Source organism: Alternaria viburni, assembly GCF_023758015.1.
Source record: "Alternaria viburni strain BMP 2772 chromosome Unknown scaffold_15, whole genome shotgun sequence".
Classification (NCBI taxonomy): domain Eukaryota; kingdom Fungi; phylum Ascomycota; class Dothideomycetes; order Pleosporales; family Pleosporaceae; genus Alternaria; species Alternaria viburni.
The window spans coordinates 250,243-273,744 of record NW_026055784.1 but is presented as its reverse complement, the minus strand read 5'-3'; the positions used below and the strand labels follow the sequence as shown (position 1 = coordinate 273,744).

General features: G+C 53.0%; 5 protein-coding genes across 5 annotated transcripts; 1 reads left to right on the top strand and 4 right to left on the bottom strand.

Moving 5' to 3' along the window:
* Positions 1-106: 106 nt before the first annotated feature.
* On the bottom strand, positions 107-1,310 carry J4E79_007109 (uncharacterized protein; the record flags this gene model as incomplete). The annotated part of the gene is made up of 3 exons (XM_049355977.1): positions 107-626; positions 675-760; positions 807-1,310. 3 exons carry the CDS (start codon positions 1,308-1,310, stop codon positions 107-109), a joined length of 1,110 nt encoding a protein of 369 aa, XP_049209431.1.
* Positions 1,311-2,376: 1,066 nt separating this feature from the next.
* J4E79_007108 (uncharacterized protein) lies at positions 2,377-4,095 on the top strand (the record flags this gene model as incomplete). The annotated part of the gene is made up of 1 exon (XM_049355976.1): positions 2,377-4,095. The coding sequence occupies one exon, from the start codon at positions 2,377-2,379 to the stop codon at positions 4,093-4,095; it is 1,719 nt and encodes a 572-aa protein (XP_049209430.1).
* A 395-nt stretch (positions 4,096-4,490) lies between these two features.
* J4E79_007107 (uncharacterized protein) lies at positions 4,491-5,952 on the bottom strand (the record flags this gene model as incomplete). Its single annotated transcript, XM_049355975.1, has 2 exons — positions 4,491-4,963; positions 5,337-5,952. The coding sequence occupies 2 exons, from the start codon at positions 5,950-5,952 to the stop codon at positions 4,491-4,493; spliced, it is 1,089 nt and encodes a 362-aa protein (XP_049209429.1).
* Positions 5,953-6,296: 344 nt separating this feature from the next.
* On the bottom strand, positions 6,297-7,760 carry J4E79_007106 (uncharacterized protein; the record flags this gene model as incomplete). Its single annotated transcript, XM_049355974.1, has 1 exon — positions 6,297-7,760. One exon carries the CDS (start codon positions 7,758-7,760, stop codon positions 6,297-6,299), a length of 1,464 nt encoding a protein of 487 aa, XP_049209428.1.
* Positions 7,761-10,679: 2,919 nt separating this feature from the next.
* On the bottom strand, positions 10,680-11,750 carry J4E79_007105 (uncharacterized protein; the record flags this gene model as incomplete). The annotated part of the gene is made up of 1 exon (XM_049355973.1): positions 10,680-11,750. The coding sequence occupies one exon, from the start codon at positions 11,748-11,750 to the stop codon at positions 10,680-10,682; it is 1,071 nt and encodes a 356-aa protein (XP_049209427.1).
* Positions 11,751-23,502: the final 11,752 nt, after the last annotated feature.

Genomic DNA, 23,502 nt, shown 5'->3' with positions numbered 1-23,502 from the left:
TGGAGTCGCATATACACCAAGTCGCATAGATCATGAGCGTGTATTGTACATTAATCCGAGACCATCCGCGTGTGAAGGTCTTTAGATCGTGGGTATCAGCAGCCCATTATTTCTTCTCGGCCGGGCTCTGCCTCTGCCTCAGCTCACCCATCTTTCCAACAGCCTTGTCCATGCCACTCCACTTCCGCACCAGATGATTCACACCAACAGGCAGTACACCAAGGATCTGGATATACTTTGAGTACAGAGGCAGCGCAATCTCGCCGCTCTCACCCCTCTCGATCAGCTTGATGATGTCCTTTCCAATATCGGCAGGCGTAACCACAGGTGCTAGGAAGTTGCTTGGGGTCTTGAGGCCTGCAAACATTGTTGTACCCATCTGACCAGGTTGTACGAGGATTGTCTTGATGTCCTTTGCGGCGGGATTTTGTGCAAGCTCCGCGCGAAGCGAGTGGTGCAGCGCCAGAAGGGCCGCTTTGGAAGCTGTGTATGCGGATAGGTTGGCGGCACCGAGGTGGCCGAGAACGGAGGAAACGGTTACGATGGTGCCGCGGCCTTCCTTCAGCATGTGTGGGAGGATTGTACGGAGAGTGGTGAACTGAGACAGGGTGTTGACGCGGAAGGTGCTGGTGAGGTGTCAGCAGATGTCAATAAGGATTTCAGAGTATACATACCGCTCCACATCTTCCGCGGTTGAGTCGAGGATTGACTTGGTCTGCACCATACCAGCGTTGTTGATCAAGATCGTCGGAGCGCCGAGCTATAATCGTTAGCAGAGTACGGTCTCCTAGCAGAAGAGTACTCACGTCGTCGACAATCTTGGCTACGGCAGCTTCAACCTGCTTTGCATCGCTCACGTCGCATTTGTAGTAAACCACGCCCTTGTTCTCCGCCTCATCTTCGTCAACCTCCTTCATGTCCAGGACGGCGATGTTGGCATTGCGCATTCCATACGTCTCTGCCAATAGTCCACCCAGACCGTCAACACCGCCGGTTATGACAATAACCTCTTCTTCTAGGTCCACCTCGCGCGGTGATCCCCATGCGATCCGGTCGCTGATGAGTCCGAAGATGCCGGTGACAGTCATGAGCATAGCCCAAGCCATGGCAATGCGCATTTCGATGTTCTCATAAGGCGTGTACTGCGCGCGCAGACACAGGACCACGACCCATGATACGAATGGGTGGAAGACCGTGTATCCGAGGACGTACCATATCAGGTCGACGTTGATGTAGTGGTGCCATGGTTCGTCGGGTCGGTCGAAGCTCTTCGGTAGCTGGACGGGTACTTCTCTTATTGAGGAAGACATGGTGGGCATGTCGATACAAGAGGATTGTTGAATCATGGAGGATGGTGGGGCGCGTCGGCGCGTGGTTGAGGCTTGGACGCGAATCGGACGTTGAAAGTAGGTAATACGGCGACAATGCTACCCGGGAACGAAAAGTGAAATGTGTGAGAATGCGCAATTTGCGCAAACAGTATACGGGGCCATTCTGTTCTTATTGTACTGTCGCTGATGCTGAGGTTTGCAGTGTTTCATTCGCGCCTCAGGTCTCCAGGACGCTAGCCGGAGCGCTTCAAGCTGTGAGTGAGGGGCTGAGTAAGCGACTTCCCTTGCCGTGCGCATCTGTCCACACCAACCCCAAACCCACAATACAACCACCACCATGGAGTTCAAGAGATCCCCCATCGTGCATGGCGGCCTATGCGACCGTTTCTGTGGTAATAACGCGATGCTGAAGTCTCTTTGTGCCAAAGCACGCACCCGCGGGGAAGTATCACCGCCGTGCGCTGACGCGCTTCATCTCCTGGTCACCAGATACCGGCCCCGGGGCTTCCCTTTAACCGACCGTGGTTATTGATCGTGCTCTCCTTCTCGAGATATGGTGGCAGTTCATACTGGTAAGGAGAAGGCGATTCCCGAATTGGACCTGCGCCAGGAAGCGATCTTGCGAGATCGTGATCGCCCTTCCAGCTACATGAGCAAGCACCATGAACCTCGAAGAATGCTTCCACACGTTGCTAGCATCTAAGAATTGGCTACGGCAGCAGGAGCCTCTTCAAATGATTACTCACCGATATCTCTGGGGGTCTAACAGGAAGCTAGGCTAGCAATAGGCTTGGAAGATCTCACGAAATGCATGAGCTACCTTCCAACGCATCCGGCGCACCTCCCCAAATCTCTCCAACTTATGGCAGCAGCGGGCGATGTTACAACTTCCTGTGTTCGTTATGACGACACGTAAACACACGTTCTACCGCTCATAAACTCCGTCTCCCATCCCGAGTCTCTTCTTCTTCTCCAACCCCTTCTCCAGTGTTTTCTACTGCTACTGCTGACTGCATCATCTCTCATACCGAACCCTCTCAACACAATGCTCGGACAAGCCTTCTTCGTCCTCGCACTCGCGGCTCTGGCTCAGGCCGGAGCTATCGTCACCAACCATTGCCCATACACGGTCTACATCTGGTCTGTACCCCAGTGGCTCAGCAGCTCACTCACCGAAAACGTCCCTCTCAAGCCTAATGGTCAGTACCGAGAACCATGGCACTTTGGGTCCCCCCTCAATCCTGGTGTTGCCATCAAGATCTCCGACAAGTTCGAAGGCATCAACAGGGGCGCCAACGAGATCGACTTCGCCTACACGATCGATCTGAACAACCTCTACGATATCTGGATCAACCTGAACCCGGTTCGAGGTAACCCATTCCATGACAAACTCGCATTGCACAGCTGTCACCGAACCTTTTACGGCTCCGCGCAGGTAAACTCGCATCCGTGCACCCCTAAAGACAACATTGAGCTTGTCCTATGCGATACGTCCGATCGCAAAACTGTATTGAAAGATTCCAAGTCTCTTGCCGATATCAAGTCGTGCTACGACTACCAGTATTTTGGCCTTACAACACACGGTGCAGACAGCGTTGAAGGTCACACGGGCAACCTTCCAAATCATGTGGCAGAGGATACCGACTCCGACTCCGGATCTGACACGGACGGCTCCGAGTCGCGGGAGGTTCAAACCATGAAGTTCACGTATACCATGGGCATGACCGCTGAGTTCTCCGATGAACCGACCCCCGGTTTCGTACCGGCGCCGTCCACATCGTCAGTGATTCTTCCGCCTAGGCCAGAGAGTACCGAATCAGGACTAGTAGTTCCGCACAGGCCAGCACCATCGGACACCACCTCCACCACGTCGCGGGGGGGCTTTTTCACACCACCTGCGCCTGCACCTCGCGAAACAGACTGCCAGGATTGCAAGAAGCCACGAAAACCAGGAAACAGCCCATGCCTAGCCAGGGTCATTTACCCGGCAAGACGTCGCGTTCCTGCAGATCGGAACACTCCAGACGACATTGAGCCAACACATCTACCAACCCCACATCACTCAGTAATCCCAACACTTTGCAACATCGTCCGGAGGTACCACACTGGAGTCGACAATTGCGATGAATCGGCACTAGAGTCGTATGCTCGTGCCATATACCCCACAGTCTGCGACCCCGTGAATGCTTCACTCCTGATGGGCTTCCCATGCGAGGAGGTTATGGAGGAGATGAAGAAAGTCTACCCAGCCATCGATGCCCCGGTGATCTCCCGGGCCGCCTCATGCGAGTGCGAACCTGACTGCGACTTCTGCGGACACTTCAACGATACTTGCTACTGCGCAGGAGCTATTGCGGCGCCGATGCACGCGAGCGACCCATCTCTCCCGACGGATTTCGAATCTTTCCCCTTCACTCCTGACGATCAAAGGATCTGCCTGTATTCCCTGTGCGACCCAGAGATCCCCGGAGTCAGCTGCAATGACGCAGCCGACCTACTTCACGCCATTCTAACGCTCAACAACGAGAGTTACGAAGAATGGGTCTCCGAGACTATGCCTCATACCTGTGATGCTTACTCTGTTTTCAAGATGGCTACAGGCCAGCTTGCCATCTGCATCGCTGATCTCTGTGCGCACCACCCTGAGACATGCGACAATATCCAGACTCTTCTCACTTCAGGTACCAAGGCTAAGTTGGGCCTGGATGTCTTCTTCATCAAGCACCGCGCTGTCTGCGACCAGGTCCTCGACGAGAGTACCTGAAGCTTGGGCATGATCAGCGATATGGTGGACTGGGGAGCTTGATCGCCGTTATCGCTGTTATCGTTGGTTGTCTTTTTGCTTTCACCTCATGCCCTTAGCGTTCGCATAGCTTACCGTTTGTACTTTTGTTTGCCTTTTAACGCCGATTATTCTTCTCAATGCGATCACTTGGCTTTCAATATGCTCACATGCACTGTCAAATCGTGTGGTTGTATCACGTTCACTTTGCGAATGACCCCACAAGTTCCATGTCAAGACATGTATTTTCTAAGGAAAAGCCTCGTGCAAGCCCAAAGTCGGCCTCTGACCTTGGTGAGAGAGCGACAATGAGCTACTCTAGGCTATTACACTGACCACCAGACCCCATCTGCATACCTTGTACCTCTTGGCTTGACCTAAGCCTCCTTTTCCTCGCCCTCTCCACCCTCGCCATCGCCACCGTCACGCTCCGGTTCCGCGTTCTCATACTCCGTAATACTAGCGATGAACTCGGCCTCCGGCAGGTTCTTCATATCGATCAGCTTCTGGTAGTCCTTGCACAGCTCTTCGTGTCGCTCAAACTCCATCTCAAGCTCTGCATCGTTCTCTTTAATCTTCTCATCCAGGGTTTCGATGCGCTTCATGTCTAGAGTCGGTGCGAGCTTGGCTTCGCTGAGCTGCTTTCTCAGGGCCGCATGTTCATCATCCAACTTGGCGACGAGAGCTTTCTTCTTCTCGATGCGCTTCTCTGCTCGCTTGCAGGACTTCTCGTAGTAGGCTAGACGCTCGGCCATGGTGGCGTCGCTGGCGGGGGTGGTGTTGTTGTTGTTGTTGTTGGACATTGTTGGTATTGTGTTGTTGAGATTGGTTATTATCGTTGTAAGTTGTTCTTGTGTGATTGATGATGCTATCGGATGAAGTTCACTCATACACAGGAAGTACACCGTTTATATCCCGAACATCGCCGGTTTGTCTATTGTCTACGTTTGCAACTACAAGAAAGAACACTCCCAACTCTAACAACGCCTACCAAGACATGTTTGGAAAGACAAATAAAACCACAAGAAACCACAAGAACACCCTGATCAAAGACAACAACGAAACCCAGTCAGTCAGTCTACCAGCGAGTGTTTGTAAAGAAAGAAGAAACCACGCAAACTCCAATCAAATCCTCAAAGCAGTTCTACCCCAAACTCCGTAGTCCAGAAACTACCGGAACCAACGCCGATGCAATGCCACACCGATCTAGAGACGTCGCATACCATTAGAGGCCTGTCGCAGAACCTGGAGTAGAAACAAGATCATCAGGAGACGTACCAAGCATGCCGGAGCCAGGACCATGACGAGGACGGCCAGGACATCCATTCCATCAACAGGATATGGGTGAGGATGAATGGGCTGCGGCTGCGGCTCCTCGTCGATACCTCCAGGGCAGGTGGGTTCAGGAACAGGAGGTTCGGGCTCAGGTACGGTAGGCGCAGCTGCCGCTTCTGCCTGCTGAGCTGCCAAGACTTGTTCAATCATCTTCATGACCCCCTCCACTGTCAAGTTCTCGTCTCCTCCCTCTGCCTCCTGCTCTGAAGCGCCATCCGCAACGGCAGCAGCTCGTTCTGCACGGTACTCGGCACGGTGCTCACGTAGCCAGTGCACCAACGCGATAACGTTGGGGTATTCGACTTGACTGGGCCAGTTGGTGTGCAGCGGTTGGAGGATATCGTGGACGATGGCGCGATCATCGATGGTGAGAGCGAAGAACCAGGCGTCGAATTCGTGGGGGGAGAGTGTGGAGGCCTCTTGGAAAAAGAACTTGAGTTTTGCGACTAGTTCGCCGCGGGAGGCGGAGGGGGTAGCGCTGAGGACGACGCGTGGGTATGACATGTTGGTGGAGGTGGTGCTGGTTGTTGGTGGTTTGATGAGGGTTGGAATGCTGTTGTGATGGTATTGTGAGATGGAAGTGAAGATGTGATGCTGTGTTGATGTCTCCTCACTCCCACGAACATCTTCATCCTCTTATATCCCCCGTCCCCTGGCCCAAACTTCCTCACATACCCTCCTCCGTCACGTTGCAGCGTCACTCACTCCAGTCCACACATGCCCATCATCTGACCAAACCACAAAGTCTCAACAAAGTCTCATTAACTGATCTACGCATCTTCTTTCACCCACTTCCACCAAGCGCACCAAGCGCCGAACACTGAGCAATTGTCTTAAGCCCATGTCTTCTATTGCTTTGACCCGAAAATGCCAACTTTCATCTTCATAGGTGTCTTGGGTGTCAACGGCCCCCGCTCTGTCTCAGCGCCATGTTCCACATACATGCTCTTCTCGTCTGGCGGGTATGCGCTCTCTGCGTTTCTCGCGCATTGCCCAGCGCCCACTTCGATTTTGACGTGTCCGTCTTGGTCGCCCCGTAGGTTGACGATGAGGGACCCGTTGCCTCCGTCGGGATCGCTTAATAGCCAAATGTGCTTCATCCTCCTCCCTTCTCTCCGCTCCATGATGTCGTCGGCTGCAGCTGCGATGTCGCCTCCGCCTCTTGATGCAGCGACGATGAGATCACGTGGATCAAGGTAGTTGAAGCGGCCAAGCGCAGACCACGCTGCTGTGCGCACGGCCTCAAACACAACCGCGAGAATGATAACGAGATTTAGTGTGAAGATAGCGTAGATATAACTCGGTTGCCCAAACTGCAGCGCGTAGACGTAGACCTTCGCTGGTTGCTGAGTGAACATGCGTCCAACCATTAGCTGCGCAGAGGCATACGCAACCAACATATCATCAGCCATAGCAACCATGCTATTAGTAAGACCCGCGAGTGTTGCTTCTTCTTCAGTGAACGTCCGATTATTGAAAGTCTCTGACATCTTGTATGCCGCGATACTGGAATTGAACGCTTCGCCAAGCAGCGAAACATACAGATTCGTCATGTCGTTAGACATGAGCTCGAATTGCCGCACAACCGTGCGCGTGACGTTTCGCTGAGGATTAAAATCGGGCATGGTGCGCACGGGCTTGACGGTGATGTTGAGATTGCCGACGTCGACGGTGACGTTGAATAGTGTGGGGGTGAAGTCGAATTCGCATTGCGTGGTGTTGAGGAAGGAATAGGCTGAGCCTGCAGCGATGGCGAGGTAGCGGCGAGGCGAACGGTCGCTGTACGCTACGCCCATCGCTACGATGGCTTTGCCGTCGTGGCCGATGTAGTTTGAGTATTCCGGACCTTCTTCGCTGTCTGGCAGATTCCCAGAAGCCGCATAGATCCATTCGTTGACTGGTCCGGAAAGAGTGAAGTTGGAAGTTGCGTTGTATGTGCAGGTGACGTTTGCCAGATAGCCCTCTTCTTGGTAGATGTATCCCGCAACCTGGCTGTTCGACCTGATTCCTTGGTCCATGAGTCCGATAGATGCACCGACCCCATATGAACGTCCTCGGTAGCTGAACTGAGTGTTGTCGAGTTTGCGATGGACATGGGGCCCGCCACCCAAAGAAGACGCCTGAGCCGCTGATGCCAGAAGCTGACTGCTCTGTTGCTGGCCAACCGAATATGTGAAGAAGCCCTTTTGCGTGCGCAGCGACGGTCCCGAACTGCCAATCATCATCGGATATTCTTTGATCATCGACACGTCCTCGTAGCTTGGGATCAAAAGCATGCCGCTGTCCACCGTCCGCGATACCGATGGTGTCATTGAACCAGCCCAGAGCGCCGCAGGCACAAGACTGAGAAGAACGACGAATACGGAGGGAAAGAAGAACCGTAGAGGCAAGTCCCAATCCACGCGCATGATGCTCATATCCACCCAAGTGCGCAACACATCCAGGGAAACGCTGACCTTGTTGAGCCGCAATCGAAGCGCATAGTTGATAAGCTTGCAGATAACCGCGAGATGCAAAAGTCCAAAGAAGGCGGCGAGAAGCTGTACGACCAATGCAGCGGAACCTGGGAACCTATTCGCAAGAGTGAAGAGTTGACCCGTAACTCTGCATTCGTTGAGCTGCGCCAGCAAAAGTACCGTCGAAAGCGTCGTCGTAAACGAAAGTCCGTAGAAAGTATTATACCGTCCCCAATGGCTATACCGCACCGTCCTGCCATCATCTCCCGTATCCCTCCGATCCCCTGGTAAGAACGTGAATTGCCGAACCATTACAAAAGATTAAAAAAAACGAGCGAAAAAGGGACCGGCCAGCGGTTACGAAAAGAACGAAAAACCTTCAAGGTGGATGGAGAACGAGCGACGAAGATGGCAAAAAGCGAAAGGAATCCTCATGTTGGCCATCTTAGACGGTGGTTGAGGTGTTTGGGCATTGGCATGCCAGGCTACCCGTGTTACCAGGCAAGTGTTGACAGTTGTTGTATCAGGTGCGGCGAGATTTCATGCCTGAGACGATGGATCCACTGTGATCGTGGCTGCATGCGGTAAGTCTTCACATAATTCTGAGGATGTGCATGATCTTATACAAGGACGAGATATCGTTATTGTGCAGATATCCAGCTGAAGGACGACGGGTTCTCCTTGTTGCGTTCTTGTGTTGCTCTTGTCGGGTTGGCAGGTAATGCGTGTTACTCGATGGAGGAGCGCAGCATGAATATAGGGCTTAAAGCATTGTGCAGTTTCGTATGCACTGAACGGTATAGGCCTTCTGCTAACTGAGCGTCGGACGTTGACTGCCGAAGGTGCCTGGGAATCGTAGATGAAGTGTCCCAGGTACCTAGGTCTGGGAGCCGCAAGGTGTTGCGCCATTGAAACCCGGTGAACGGTTCATCTGGCGCATCGCAAGAAAATTGGAGCACGTCGCTGACTGACCAATAAGCTGGATCGCGTGAGCTCGAGTATAACGAGAAGGATGAAGAGTATCGTGCATAACACATAACGCGACCGCGTCGCACACTGAGACCCACCCGATCACGACCGTCGATGACATCACCAACTCCAATTTCCATGTTCGACATCCAGCTCCCAACGCGCAATTGCATGCGCAACAAAAACGCGTCAACGCCATCCACCCAAACCCACCAACAAGCCAATCCAAATTCCAACAAATACCGACCATCACAACTCCCCTCCCTCCCCCTCGGTTGGACGAACCAACCAACCACACCCAAACACCCTACCGCCAAGCCACCCACCTGAAACCCCCCACCATACCCAAACCAAGCTTAGCGCATCTCTCCTGCCACTCAGAACCCGTTTGATCTACGCGGGCCCCCTAAGCTCCTTGACTCCTGCATATCGTATATTGCCATCTTTGCCGTGCCATCCATCGCTATCTGGCATTTTGTGGATTCTCTACATCGAGGGATAGCTTAGATAGCTTAGATAGGAGAGATGCCGAGGTAAAAGATTTCTGCATTCCTGGTTACGGGTTACGGGTTAGATGTGGGACATGGCATGGCGTATTTATTCCCAGGTTTACTGATGCTGATGCCGGTGGGATTTATTGGACTCGGATCCGAACATGACGAGGGTGCATGGAGGTTGTGAGGCAGCCCTTCCTGCTTGACCGGCGCGACTCAGCCGTCCTCAGACTCATTGTTCAGCTGGTGATATATTGGCTGCGGAGGCTCTGTAGCAGGTATACAGGTGAAGTGTGCATTTGAAGTGTCATGTGTGGTCGGCAAGGTGGTCAGCCTATTGTGGCTGCGCATGCGGCCCGCAGAAGGTGTCGTGCAAGGCAGAACGACTGGCTATCATCGCGAGTTAGAGAGCATGAGATTTACTGGGGTCTCGGATGGCGTTGTGGCTGTACTGTGTAGTTGTGTAGGAGTAGTGACCGGTGTAGTTCATGCTGTGTTTATGTGGATAGAACATTTATGCCTAGCTGAGTATTATGCTGCACCCTGTATGCAGTCTTGTCTGCTCATCTTCCGCATCGCGCGAATTACCGCACAGCGATTAGATCGCCCTGTTTGGGTGCGGCATGAGAAACATCATGCGATGCGAGAAATATTGGACAAAGTCGCGTATTGATGAATCGCGTCAAGAAAGAGCGTGCGCCACCAAACCATGGACCTATCTGTAAGTGAAATCCGTCCGCACTAGCTAGATAAGATACCCGTCCCACACACTAGCGCGCATGTCAGACCCCAATTTACGGAAATTGCGAACCGCGAAGGGGATACACGGGAGGGAGAGTCATTCAATCACACTGACAGAGGAGAACGCCCGTTGCCAAGAATATACTTTCCGAGACGGAGACGGAAACAACACGAGACGGAAGAATTGTGTTTTGAACAAAATGTTTTATTTTTCCTTTTTTCCCATTACTCGCAAAGACATCTGACAAGTCAGAGGACCCGCGGTATATAGTTATTTGTGGGCTGTGAGAAAGCTATAAGAGAGCTAAACTACTATGAGGCGGTCGCGCCGAGAATCGCAATATAGATGCGATTCAAGATTCCGATCTGATTGATATCCCAACGCCGGTACAATGCTGTGCTATGCAAATGCTGAGATTGTGTTATAACGCCGGCCAATGCAAGAAGAGATGACGAGATGGGCGAAGAGATGTCCATCCAGTGAGCATCTTTTCATCAGATCATGTCATTGGGGAACAATAAGGAAAGTCGTTAGGCTGTTGAAGCGAGGGTGGTGGGGTAGCGAATAGCATTAATAGGTAGTCTGGCGGCCGGCGTAGGCACCGGTCTGGCCAAACATCCTGCTGAAGATGCCGCCCGCAGAGGTCTTGACCTTCTTTGACGGCTGGGTGTCGTACAGCGGGAGTGCGTGTTGCTGCTTGGGGACGTACGAGTGAGGGCCATTGATATATACAACGTTGGCGCCCTGGTCTGCGTCGTAGCGCTGGAGGATCGCTTCTGAAGGCTCGTCGTGAAGGCTGACGGGTGATTCGGAGGAGGTGGAGACCGAGGAGCTTCGGGTAGGTGGTGATAGAGATGGTGTGCGCGATGGTGCGCGGGAGGATGGGATGTAGCGTGGTCCCCTCTGGGGCCGAGGAGCATATGAAGACAGGGAGGACTGCGACGCATATGGGTGGACTGAGCGCGAGAGGTTCTCGGCGGTGAGCTGGTATTGTTGACGGGCAAGCTCCTTCTCCTTCTCTGCGAGCCTGGCCTTCTCGGCCTGGCGGGATTGCCAGACACGGATGGGCGCTAGGAAAGGCTCGAGGTGGTAGTGGAGGTCCTCGGTGCTGATGCGGAGATCCCAGTCAAGGAGGAACAGAAGCTGCTTCTCCATGAGGTTGACCTCGGTGAGAGAGAAGCCAAAGTTCTCGTAGCCGCGAACAGCGCTGTACCTGGCCCAGTGCTTGTTCTTGGGCGAGGAGTCGTTGAGGTTCTTAGCCGCAAGGATGAGGGAGGCGAGGAAGATGCGGTGGACGGTGCATCGCATGCCCTTGGCAACGGGAGGAAGGCGCGACCGTAACCTGCTGAGGTAGACGAGCGAAGTCATGAGGGTGGCAGTCTGGACATGTGACCTCTCGACGATGGATGTGATGAACTCCTCCACTGAAGGCAGGGCAGGCTCGCGGATGTTGGAGGCAGCATGCTGGGGTGGCGAGGCTGGTGGTGTAGGAGGGAGGTTCTTGTTGATGGAGGGTTCGCAGCGGATGACTTGTGTGGCCTTCTGCGCAAGGTACGAGATCATGTCATGTGACACCGGGAGCTGGATGAAGTGGTCCAGGGCAGCCGTGTTCTCGGCGACGAGGTTTGGTGAGTAAGGCATGATGTTGATGGAGTAGTAGTCCCGAAGGTGATGTGAAGTCTTAAGTGAATGTCGAACTGTATGTGGATGCCGTGTATGCCCTGTAGTGAGGCGTAGTCGGAATTCCGGTCTGAACGATGGTAAGCGGGAGTCCGAGGCTGCGTGGCTGACGACGAGGTTGAGTCGGCAGAATAGACAAGGCAACAATTATTAAGGTGAAGGTGAAGAGTCCGAGTCCAGTCGGAAGGTGCAAAGCGATTGAAATTTTACGGGAGATGGCGCTGCCAGTCTGGGAAGTCGGAGGGAAAGTCGGTGGTGGAGCGCGAATCACTGCCGGAGTGTGGAGAATGGCACCTGCACCGCTAGGATGACAGGAGGAAAGAAGGGAGGATGGAGAAGTGAAGCCGGTGACTGACTGTGAGGAAGAAGTATCGACGGCAGGCGGCGTGATACTTATTTCGCAGGCCCCTTGAGCGGGTAGCGATGCGTTTCCAAGTCGAGGGTCGGATCCTTTGGGGTGGTGGTTCGGCGGCTGCGTGTGGGATCCAATGGATGGAGCTCACGCACAGGAAACAGCTACGTAGCGCGCCACGCCGGACTCAGGCCAGCGGCTGTTTGGCCCGTTTGGGGTGCCTGGAAGATTGCGAGTGGTGAGGTGCAGGACCCCAGGAATAGGCTGTTTCAAGTCCAAGCCAATGGTTTGCACGCAGCGCAGGGCCCTCTAGGCGTGCGAAATTGACAGCCAATAGAGCCGTGATGCGAATCGCGTTTCGAAGGCGGTCGAGTATGTTTTAGATGGATGCAGGTTGGAGTCGAGGTGTTGGAGTGGAGTGCGCGAAATATTGGGTTGGTACAGACACGACGTTTGCTGCACTGCAGGCCTCGAGTTTGCGGCAGCAGCGACCGCTATGTACTGCGACAATCACGGTGCTTGTGGAAGGCTGGCCGGAACTAGAGGGTCTGCTGGCCTCGTAGCTGGGTCACGTTGCCGGGTTGGGAGACAGATATTGAGGCGGTGAGTCGGGTTAGGTGGAGCCAGAGCACTACGGTTGATGAATAGCATGCGACCACGCAGTAGCAGCACACCTGCTCCCATATATCTCCCGAGCGGAATGCCAGCAGACGGTGACGAATTTGTGGGCGGAATGCACTACAACCCAGCCTCTTCGAGCCCAGCTTACTCTTGGTTGGCCTCTTGGGCAGAAAAGCATTTTGCCTCACGAACACGCGTTGCATGCGTATAATTCGGCCGTAGCCGTAGGAGTTGCTCGCAGTATGGAGAAGAGTGTGGCTCAGCCGCCACTACACTGCTGCATTGCCGTGCCATCGTATGCCATCCCTCTTGCCTCGACGGCATACCACGGCATGCACCACGGCATAGTTTTTCAAGGTGACTACTCCCTGCCATCTGTCAGTCGCATGACAGCGTGTCTATCGCAACTCCACTCGGCCAGACGGTGGACGGAGCTCGGATTTCTCCACCACGATCCATGGATCGCCGTCATGCGCAGGGATCTAGTCTGCGCCCATTGGGCAGCGCGCACTGCAAACAAGTCATCTTTGTTTCAACACACCTGTTTCCATCCCAGATGCTACCAGCCTCTTTGGGCGACGACGGATGACAGCGAGCACGACCAACGCCATGTTCGTCTTCTGCTGCCCTGCTCCAGCGCACACGCGGTATTCGAGCATGCCAAGACTGGACCTTCATGCAACTAAAGCGTACCAATCAATGTCGCGGCCTCGCAGTTTCGAGACCACCTCAACAGCCGCTGCACCGCCTCGCCCACCTCGCCAATCACGCTTCCACCGCCGTCGTCGCCAGTTCTAGAAGGTCGCAGCCAGCTAAGACAAGTCGCTGCACGTCGACTACTGGATAGCACCGCTTCCTCCACCACCTGCCTATGTCAGGTCCTCCGTCTAGGCGATCCGCGACGTGGTCATGTAACCCCTCGCGCTGAACCTCATCAATCTCGAATCCGTATCCCTGCATCCCACGCGCCTCGAAAAGGTTACCTAGCCGAAGCGCCAGATGAGGCTCTGTACTAGTCGCCCAATTCCCCGCGGCTGCTATATCGAGGCCGGGTTCGTGCGAGCCGCCCACGTAGAAGCGCTTGTGTCACCCCAATCCCAAAAATGGCAGCATCGGAGCTTGTCGCAACCGTTGGAAGCGGTCCCGGTATGCGGTTTGCTTGCGCAATTTGCTTGTGTAAGGCTGGCGGGAGATCTGCTTGTTGCTGTTTGAGGGCTGGCGGTTGCGAGCGTTGCGACGGCCCGGGCTGGCTGTCCCTCAGCGCTTCGCAGTTTCAGCATGTAGCTGTTGTCGCTGGGCCACAAGAAGACAGGCGGCCCCCAAAAGAACGTCATTGGATTTGATCTTTACACGACTGATCTTGCCGCAGATATGAGTCTTCCTTCTCGTCGTCTCGTCTCGTCGCGTCGTCTTCTTTGCCTCGATGTCGGACCCCGCAGTGCCGACGTCAAACCCGGGCGACGTCTCATAGACAATCGGCGACAGCTCAACACGTATTGAGAGGCGACCGCTTCGTGATGAAGGCTTGGCGACGCGCATTCGATGGCTCAAGGCTCGTAGCGATGGCGAAAACTCAAAGCCCACCGGCTAGCACCGATGCTCACGATGCAATAGAGGCGCAGTCCACCAACATCCGCCCACATCCACCAACACACCTCACAATACATGCAAACATCATCTGACCCTCCACGCCACGCACCGACATGACCCTTCCGCGGACCCTCTCCATCGCGGCACCCCGCACATGCAGTACTATTGTCTCTTGCAGTCTGTCCTCAAAAACATGTGACGTGTCACCACGTATGATATCACGGTCCACTTCATCCACCCCATCCACTTCATCCACTTCATCCACTTCGGAGTTGCATCTCGAACTCGGGTCAGGCTGTATCGCGCTACGCTCCATTCGTTTTTTTGTAGAAGCGGCACAGCTCAGTATGGCACGTGGCATTTATGACGCTGTTTCGGAGACGTGGTGATTTATTGCTTTTGACGGTTTCGTAGGGTGGACGTGAGACTGTGACTGTGCGTAGGATATGACGTGCGTGGATGAGACGAGCAAGCAACTGCCGGGAGAAGCAAGTCATGGAAGGATGGTTTTTGGTTTTTCGGAAGAATGAAGACAAGATAGGTGGAGGAAGCATCGACGTGGACGGGTGTGGTTTTGGTTTTATAGGTATGTTGGGTCGATGCTTCACTTGATAAATCGCTGCGATGTCTCTCGACCAGCATCTCATAGTACGCTGAAGAATCGATTCTTTGATAGTTGGTGAAGCTGTCCTGCCAGGAGACGCAGACGAGACATGTTCAACTAGCTACCACATTTTGGTCAAAGCGGAACAGCTCAGACATGGCAGGTACAGTATGTCTTTTTGGAATTATCACCGATGAACGGTCGTAAAGAGGGAAGTTGCTACGACCGTGGAAAGCACAATTTATAGTCCCACCCTAGAGCGCAGATGGTCTCGCGACGCAGACATGCGTACGACGAAAGCGTGTTTCGGAGACGAGAGCGGTAGAGTGCATCGCGGAGGTCATCAGGATTTTCGGTCGAGATTTTGGAAACGCGACTCGCTCAACACATGTCGCTACCCATGAACTCCTTTTGAAGAAAACTGGGCAACATTGTGACCTCAGCGTATTGTTTTTGTTGTGAATAAGAAAGGTATTGAATAGAGTGAAGAAGTAGGCAGTAGACATTGTTGTATTTATACATCCTCAGAGCCATAAATCGGTCGACCTGAGCTTTTTGAAGTAAGACTCCATTTCAAACCACACTCCAGCTCCATGTAGTTGTTTAGACCAATCTGATAGGAGGCCATAAATGCGCTCCATGGATATTTGTACGTCTACAAGCAACGCGAACATGCCGCGTGCCGACTAGGCTTTCGGCACCAGCAGCGAACATAGCTCCACTAATCTTGCATTTTTTTAGGTATCCTAGAGTGGTCCAAATTGCGCGGAACAGCCATAATCTTGTACCCTTTTTTTGTTGTTTTCAAAAGATGTCTGCCTTTCGAGGCATTTTGGCATTTTGAGTCACACCCATAGCGATAGTAGATCATATTTTGTGGAAAGCGGACCGAGTCTTGTTGTTCGCCGACCAGCCGGGAAGGTCATCAGGAGTAAGCGAAGTAGTTTTGGAAGAAGGCAGAACCATAGGCCAGAGTGCTCGGTTTTTTGGTAAATTACACAACAAGTGTGCGGATGAAGAGAGGAAGAAGGGAGACCTGAAGGTAGAGTTTATACCCGCAAGTCCAGAGCACATACGATGTAAAGACTGTCGTTTTAGAGAACGACGCGGTATGTGCGGAGTCTGGTTTTGGAGAACAGCATGAGTCATGTCCGCCATGTTTTCGATGAATTTTGAACCCCATTTGAAGATGCTAGATGCAAGACAAGGACCTCGAGCGTGAGTTTGAACACCCTGCTGACGAGGATTATGCGTCTACGGATCGGTACTTTGGAAGGCAGCGGTCATTTGGCCATAGTGTTGTTGTTTGAAAGAACGACAAAGTCCACAGAACCATACGGCTGTTTCTTCTGAACTTTTCCAGTGTATATATAAGGATAGAGATCAGAGAATCAGTGTTGCTGTGGGATTAATTTATACCCTCGACTCCACATGCCGTAGTCTTTCATGTTATTGGCCATAAAGGCGGAAGCGGTATTTGGGCAGTCTGGCTTTCGGAAAACACCATTTACAAATAGCTTGGTGATTTGAATAAGATCTGGAGATCTTTTGGAGTTGCGAAACTCAAAAAGCCAGGTACGGGTGCGGATATTCGAACCCACCGCCGACACAGAACGTGCCCATGTGTGTCTTCCCTTGGCATTTCTGAAAAGACGAGACCATGATAAGTCCCCTTGAAGTTTTTGAAGGCCGACAGACTCCATGTCTTGATCGGTCATGTCTTTTGGAAAAGGTTCCAGTGTGAAAAGAAGGATGGAGAGCAGCAGCTGAGTCCGTTCCTTGGAGTTTTTATACTCACAACGCTCGGCCGGAGCATAAAGCTAGCGAAGGAAGAATTTGAGGAGGAAGACCATCCCATTGTACTTGTATGTCTTATAGTACGGCATCAGATCAGATGGTTGACCCCGCCATTCCGAGTGCTCGACGGAGTCGCATGGTAGTAGCCGTGAAGTGTTCTCAACTGTAAGTGCAGTCTTTCCGAGGAACGACCGCATATACTGCTTGAGGTGCACTTTCAGAAGCGACGAACTCGATGTACTGCACCATCCTGTCTTTTGGACTCCAGGATGGGAGGACGGATGGAGAGTAGAAATCGGTGCGATAGAGATGGCTTTTATACCCGCGGTGCCGGGCCGCGACATGGGATTGCAGATGAGGATCTTCTTGACAGAAACACCATAAGACTGAGGGTACTGGCTTTTGTGGAAGACCAGAGGTCATGTAACTCTCTATTCAGGGGTTTCGGAACAAGCACATAACAGTGGTGGTGCGGATGTTCCGAAGAAAAGAATGGGAAGTATGTGATATCTTCGTGGTGCCGGCGCCGACCATCCGAACGATATTTGGGCTTTTTTGGACAGCTCAGTCATATCTGTTGTGTTTATTGAGTTTTGAGAGAACAGCACCGGTCATGCCATAGCTCCCTCTTTGTTTTTGAACAAATCGAACCTAGGACCAGATAGTGAAGATCCAATTGCTTCCAAGCAGATAAAATACCCGGACTCCAGGAAAGGCCATGGCCGCCTTTCCGTTTGATTTTTGAGAAGGCACTCGGCCTTTTGAAGTGTAAAGTCTTTTTCGGAGAAAGCAGACATGATTAGAACATCCATAGTGTTCGAGAACGACGAGCAGTCATGGGTTTCTCTTTTCGCTTTTTGAAGAGATCGCACAACAGCGGAGAGATTTCGAGGAAGAAGAGTCGAAGGAATACGGCATGCTCGAGATACCGACGCAGACCATCTTTGTGTTCTTGTCTGATTTGGAGAACACAGCCATGCCGTGAATCTCGCAATGGTTTTTTTGGAGAGCCGCCGAGACCATTCAGCTATTTTGATTTTGTTTTGGACAGATCGAGCTCAGAAATAGGGAGTGAGGGTGTACTGCGCCAAAGTGATTGAGGTATGCGTGGCGCCGACGCAGATCATTCTTGTTTGGCGTAGTCGATTTGAGGAGAATGCGGCCATGCCGGCAATGGTAATGTCTTTCAGCGGAGAGGAGAAGACATATATTTCTCTGCATGACGTTGTGTATAAGTCGAGCGTTGTAATAGAGTAGACCGACTCTACTGCGCCGAAGTAATTGTGAAATCGACATCCCAAGGCGGACATGTCCACGACCATCGTAATGTTTTTGAGAGGACACAGTCATGAGTCCTAGGAGTAGGTTTTTGGAGAAGGCAGGCAGCCATTACGAAGGTGTATGCCGTGTTTCGAAAGAAGGCAATCATTTATTGCGAGACATGTAGTTTTGGAGAGGGCAGGCAGCCATAGGTTCAAGTTTTCGCTTTTTCGAGGAGAGGAGCGAACATCCAACTCACCTACAGAGTTTTGAAACCGCACACAATGAATGTGAGGATGAGGTGTAAAAAGCTGGAAAGAGCCCAAGAGGAGCTTTTATACACGCTGCCTTGCACGCGCGGTTGCATGATCAGGTTTCGTTGACTTTTTGGAACAGCATGATGTTGCCATGCCGGATTTTTGGTGGTCTCGGGTATTTTGAGTTGTCGTTTGGACGAAGCGCGACATAAGATTATACTCTTGCGGTTTTGGAAGAGGAGGTGCCAGAAAGACCATCATAAGGCCACAACAAATTTTGAGAGGAAGAGTTGTCGAGGATGATGGAGGTAGGATGGTGGACCAGCGGGAGGTATTTATAAGAGTTAGAGGTCGTCCAGCAGCATCCGGTCTGCTTATACCGGTTTCTTGTCGAAGGTGGGTAGCGGAGAGCCGCATGTAACAGTGTGCGGATGCTTTTGAGTGAGGCCTTCGAAGAGGAGGAAGCAGCCATGGCGGTTAAACAGGGCGGTTTTTGGAAAGAAGAAGAGGAGATCATCGGGAAGGCGTTTCATAGTTTTGGACAATAACCCCGGAATGTGGAAGATAAGAAGTAGGTATCGAGACACCGAGAGGGTGGTTTTATACTCCGCTAGCGTTGTTGCACGCCAGCATGAAGAAGTCGCCAAAAGCGTTTGTGTGCTGAATAGTGATGTAGAATTTTACCACTCTTATCGACGTAATGCGACGGCGAAGCAGACAGTCCATGTGTTGAGTGTAGCGATGTTTTGATCTCCGGCGCACACTTCTCATGTCCATGTAGGTCTGGAATTTTCGGAGAAAGAGCAGCACATATGGCGATGCTGCAAGTGTTTTGAAAGGTGGTACCGTGGTGTAGAGTATAGAAGAAGTACTCGGTCTCGACCGCATTTTATAATCCAGCAGCAGGCGCGCAGCCACATCGGAAGTACGCTTCATACTTTCGGGGTTCATCGCGAGATGAGAAGTTGAACCAGAAGAAGCAGCATCCGTTATCGTTTCGTGTGTTTTGGACCGGAGCGGAGGAGGGAAAACATTGAAGATATCTCCCAGCTTTTTGACTGCCCCCATCACAATGTTCGTTCTGTCTTTGGGAGAGACGCAGACACAAACTCCATACATTGTGAAATTCGTCGATTTTGGTTTCCGAAAGGTCTTTTCGTGAAAGTTAGGTGGGAGGGGGAGAGGGCGAGTCGAGCCGTAGTATTTATACGTCCAGTGTCCGTACCATATCCGGGTAGACATGACGTTTCGAGGCTGTGGCGCACAATTCCCGGAAACATTATTCTGTACAGCGACTTTTTTTGGGAGAAAGGAAGAGGAGGGCACACCCCATCACTCCATACCCGACTGCTTCCAAAGACCGGGAGCACATCCACCAGCTGCCACAACGTTTTCTGGCGACCCGCACATACAACATCGTCGTCAGTCGTTTTTCGAGACAGCGAAACCGAAACCATGATCAAGGACGTCGTTTATTTTTGCGAAGAGATCCTGGGAAGTTGGTTAAGGAGACAGGAAGGCGATAGCTCAATGGAGGCTTTTATATGTCGGGAGTGCGTCGTAAGTTGAGATGGCGGAAATGCTGCGAGGCCATGTCGCGTAGTGATTTAACTTTTGAGAGAAGCCAGGCGGAGACGACGACATAATCTTTTCTTTTGAACTTTTGTGGTATCGGCAGGCGAAGGAGGGAACATGTAGTAGCGAGAGAAGGCTTTTTGGTGACTTGCACATGACGATGGGCGTGAGCTGTTTTGGAAACGGAGGCAGCCATCATCCACTCATATTCTGTTTTTGGAGAAAAGACTTTGAATGTGGAAGTTTGAATGAACAAAAGAGAAGAAGAAGCCAAAGGGCAGCTTTTATACTCAGAATCCGCCTGTGCGCATCCAGCCGGCACGTGTTCAACGGCATATCCATCTACGAATGATGACCTAGCGTATTCAAACAGCTCCATACCGTACCACCCTCCAGCCACACCACCCAATAAGAAAGTCCACATATCACCTAATCCAACATTCTCCTCTCCACCCGCCCAATCCTAGGAGGCGTCTCATCCATCCTCGCGCCCCGCTGTTCCTCCTCTCCATAGCGCGCATGGACATTCTCTTCTTCCCTCCTCATCAAAGACCTGTCCCCATCGTTCTCTTGATCGCGCTGCTCTGGAGGTATGCGCCTATGCGTACGGGCCCGAATGAGCGGCGAGCGTGAGCGCCTGCTAGTCGTGCCACTGCCATGGTCTAGAGCGAGAGCTGTGAGAGGGCTGTCACGGGTTGGGTGGAGGTGGCGGGCGCCGGGGAGGGGGCGGTAAGATTGAGTGGGTACACGTTGAGGAAGTTCGCCGAAGAATTGGCGGGTTCCGTTTGGAACTGCCTGACGATCAGGCATTCCTTGCGCTGCATGTCGCGGGATATTGGGAGTGCTCGAACGCTCCTCATTACGGTGAGCCATCCCCATGGCTGTAAACGGTGGTTGCGCATAGTCGCGGGGCTGATTGGATCTATCGTGAGGAACCGTCGTCTGCGGCAAGCTACGTCGAGATGTGTTGATAGCAGTCTCGACCTGCGTTGACCGCGGGTTATGCAAACGCTCAAATGCTGCCCTCTGCGCCTGCACTCTGCCATGATGCGCAATTAGATCCCGACTTGTTGATGGCGAGGCGGGGTCGTTTTCACCAGACCGGTGATCCCCTCTTCCACCTCTGCCACCAAATTGCGAGCTCTGCATCGTGGCAGTACTTTCGGACGGGTACTGCAGAGGTCGCAGTGATTGTTGCTGAGGCTGATGGGGGAAGGGCATCCTGACACTATTTGGAATTTGAGGTGGGGGGCGTGGCTGGCTACCCTGCCCATGGCTCGAACGACGGGTTTGGAAACTTTCTGTACGGGACTGGGGAGGAAAGCGCTGATTTAGCATAGCCTGCTGGCGGAAAGCATGTTGTTGAAGAGCTTCCTCTCGAGCAGCTTGAGCTCGTAGCTGTTGCTGATAGTGCTGCGCATAGGGATCAAGTGGCGACTCGAGATCTTGTACCACCGCTGTAGTGGCGTCAATGTAGGCACCTGTGTAGCCGTGGGGCACTGGGTGACCAGCTTCGGTGCGATTATAAGGCATTGAAGGGAGCGGGGAGAGCCCGTGGGGACCAGATCCAGCCCTGCTTGACGAGGAGTAAGCCGAGCTACCTGAAATTGCACGCAGTTGGGCAGCGAAGGGGTTATCAGGTGGGTAGTGGCAATGGCTTTCGTTCGAGACGGCCGCTCCATCGAGCTGAACGCGGGATAAGTCACGTCCCAACGATGCCTCGCTGCTGGGGAACCTCGTACTAGAGGCAAGTGAGCCGTAATAAGAGAATTGCGCACTGGCAGCTGAAGCGTCGCTACTAAAGTGCCTTGACCTTGGGCCTGCTTGTTCTGGCTGGAGTGAGCCACCGGATGTATGGAAAATATCCGATGCAGTGGAATGGTAGTCTTCCCCATGAGTTACGGTGGAAGACCTAGCAAATTGTCTGGTTGGAGGCTCGACCGCTGGCAATGTACGGAAGACGTCTTCGAAGAATTGGTCCGGGGGGCTTCGAGCTTGACTTGCAACACGGGATCCCATGGCGGCCCCTGTAGAGGAACTTCGTGCGGAGGAAGGCTGGCGACCGCTACCTCGCCGTGGTTCACTGTGCGGTGCAATGCTCCAAAACCGATACTTATCGCTTTCCCGGAAATGATACGTAATACTATCCGGAGTATCATGGATGTAGCCTTCGAGATAGAGTGTAGGATTCTGTACGCGCGGGCTGACTGGCGACTTGGTAGGATCCCCTGATGGCTCTTGGTATGCGGGCGAACTTAGTCTCTGCATCTGGTGTAGGGGTGACGGGGCATGAGGCGTATCTTGAGCCATGTCGCGTATCCGATCTCCGCCGCCTCGCAATCCAGATGTGCTTTCGGTAGACCCACCAGATGGAGATAACGTGGAGTTGTTGCTGGTATCGCCTATGCTGCTTGTACCAGTTGAGCCAAGTCTGGCATGTCCGACTGGTGCTCTTGTTGGCGTACGAGATACTGCCACGACTGCATCCGGCGGAGATTGAGCAGTGGAAGTTCGACGGCTTCGTCCGAATCGAAATGGAAGATGCATTGTGCGCCGAGGTGGGGAGACCGGAGAGGGCAGTGACCATGTTGGCGATGCTGGAGACTGCGGTGGCTCGGTTTCTCTCTCGTGACTGGACGAAGTAGTCCCCTCGGTATCGTCACGATCTGTTGACAGCGTTGCTTCCTGACTGGAGGTATGCTCTGTCTCCTCCTCCTCTTCCACAGAAGAGAATGTTGCCTGTTGGGGCTGCAGTATGGGAATGGACCCCAGGGCAGTGATGGCATCCCGAGTCGATCTCTGAGCGCCACGTCTGAGTATGGGCCGTCCTGGTTGTCCTGTAGGGCGGGAAGTCAGGTTTGTGGTCGCTCTGGAGGTTTGCCTGATGGCTATGCGACGAAAGGTCTCCTCGACATCGTCGGGCGTCAAGGTGAGTTCTGACGGTCTGAGACGTAACATGTTTACCAACTGGGAAGCGAACGACGGGGGTGAAGCTGAAGGGATATGGGTCCAAAAGAGGGTGTGCAGATGAGGTGCCTGTACCGGCGAGTATACAAAGAAGCCTACCTACCTGGAGCCATGGTGGTTTCCGAATCTAACTCTTGTTCTCTTGCTGTTATCTAGCAAGCGCCGTTGCAATAGCAGTGGTGGTGACGGCGCGCATAGCAGCGCCTTCCCGTCCGACATGATGGACGTCAATGCACCTTACGCGTTGACTGCCGTGAAGATGCATCGCTACCAGACTTGATACTGGTGATGTAAGTGCCCTGGTGAGCCACGAGGTGAACGTCATGTGGTGCATGAGATACTAGAGTGAGGTATTACTGTGTGCGCTACTACGCGTGTTCAATTTTTCTCCAGAAGGCGCGTCTGTCGTGATGTCGTGGTAGTGGTGTAGTGTATCGCCGACTCGAGTGTCCGTGTCGGTGGGTCGGCGTTCGTCAGCGAGTCGCCGAGCATGGCATCACCAACGGTGGCAGCGGAGCATCACGACGGGCGCCCTGTATCGCATCCTCACCGCGAGGCCTTTGTCGTTTCCTGCCCACTGCCCTGGCCGCTGGGCCCCTGCCATGCCTCCGCTGCACGCTCGTATTCCGCACGCTAAAAGAGGCTACTTTGACGCGCCGCGGGTGGTGCCTGAGCTACTGCTGCGACCTC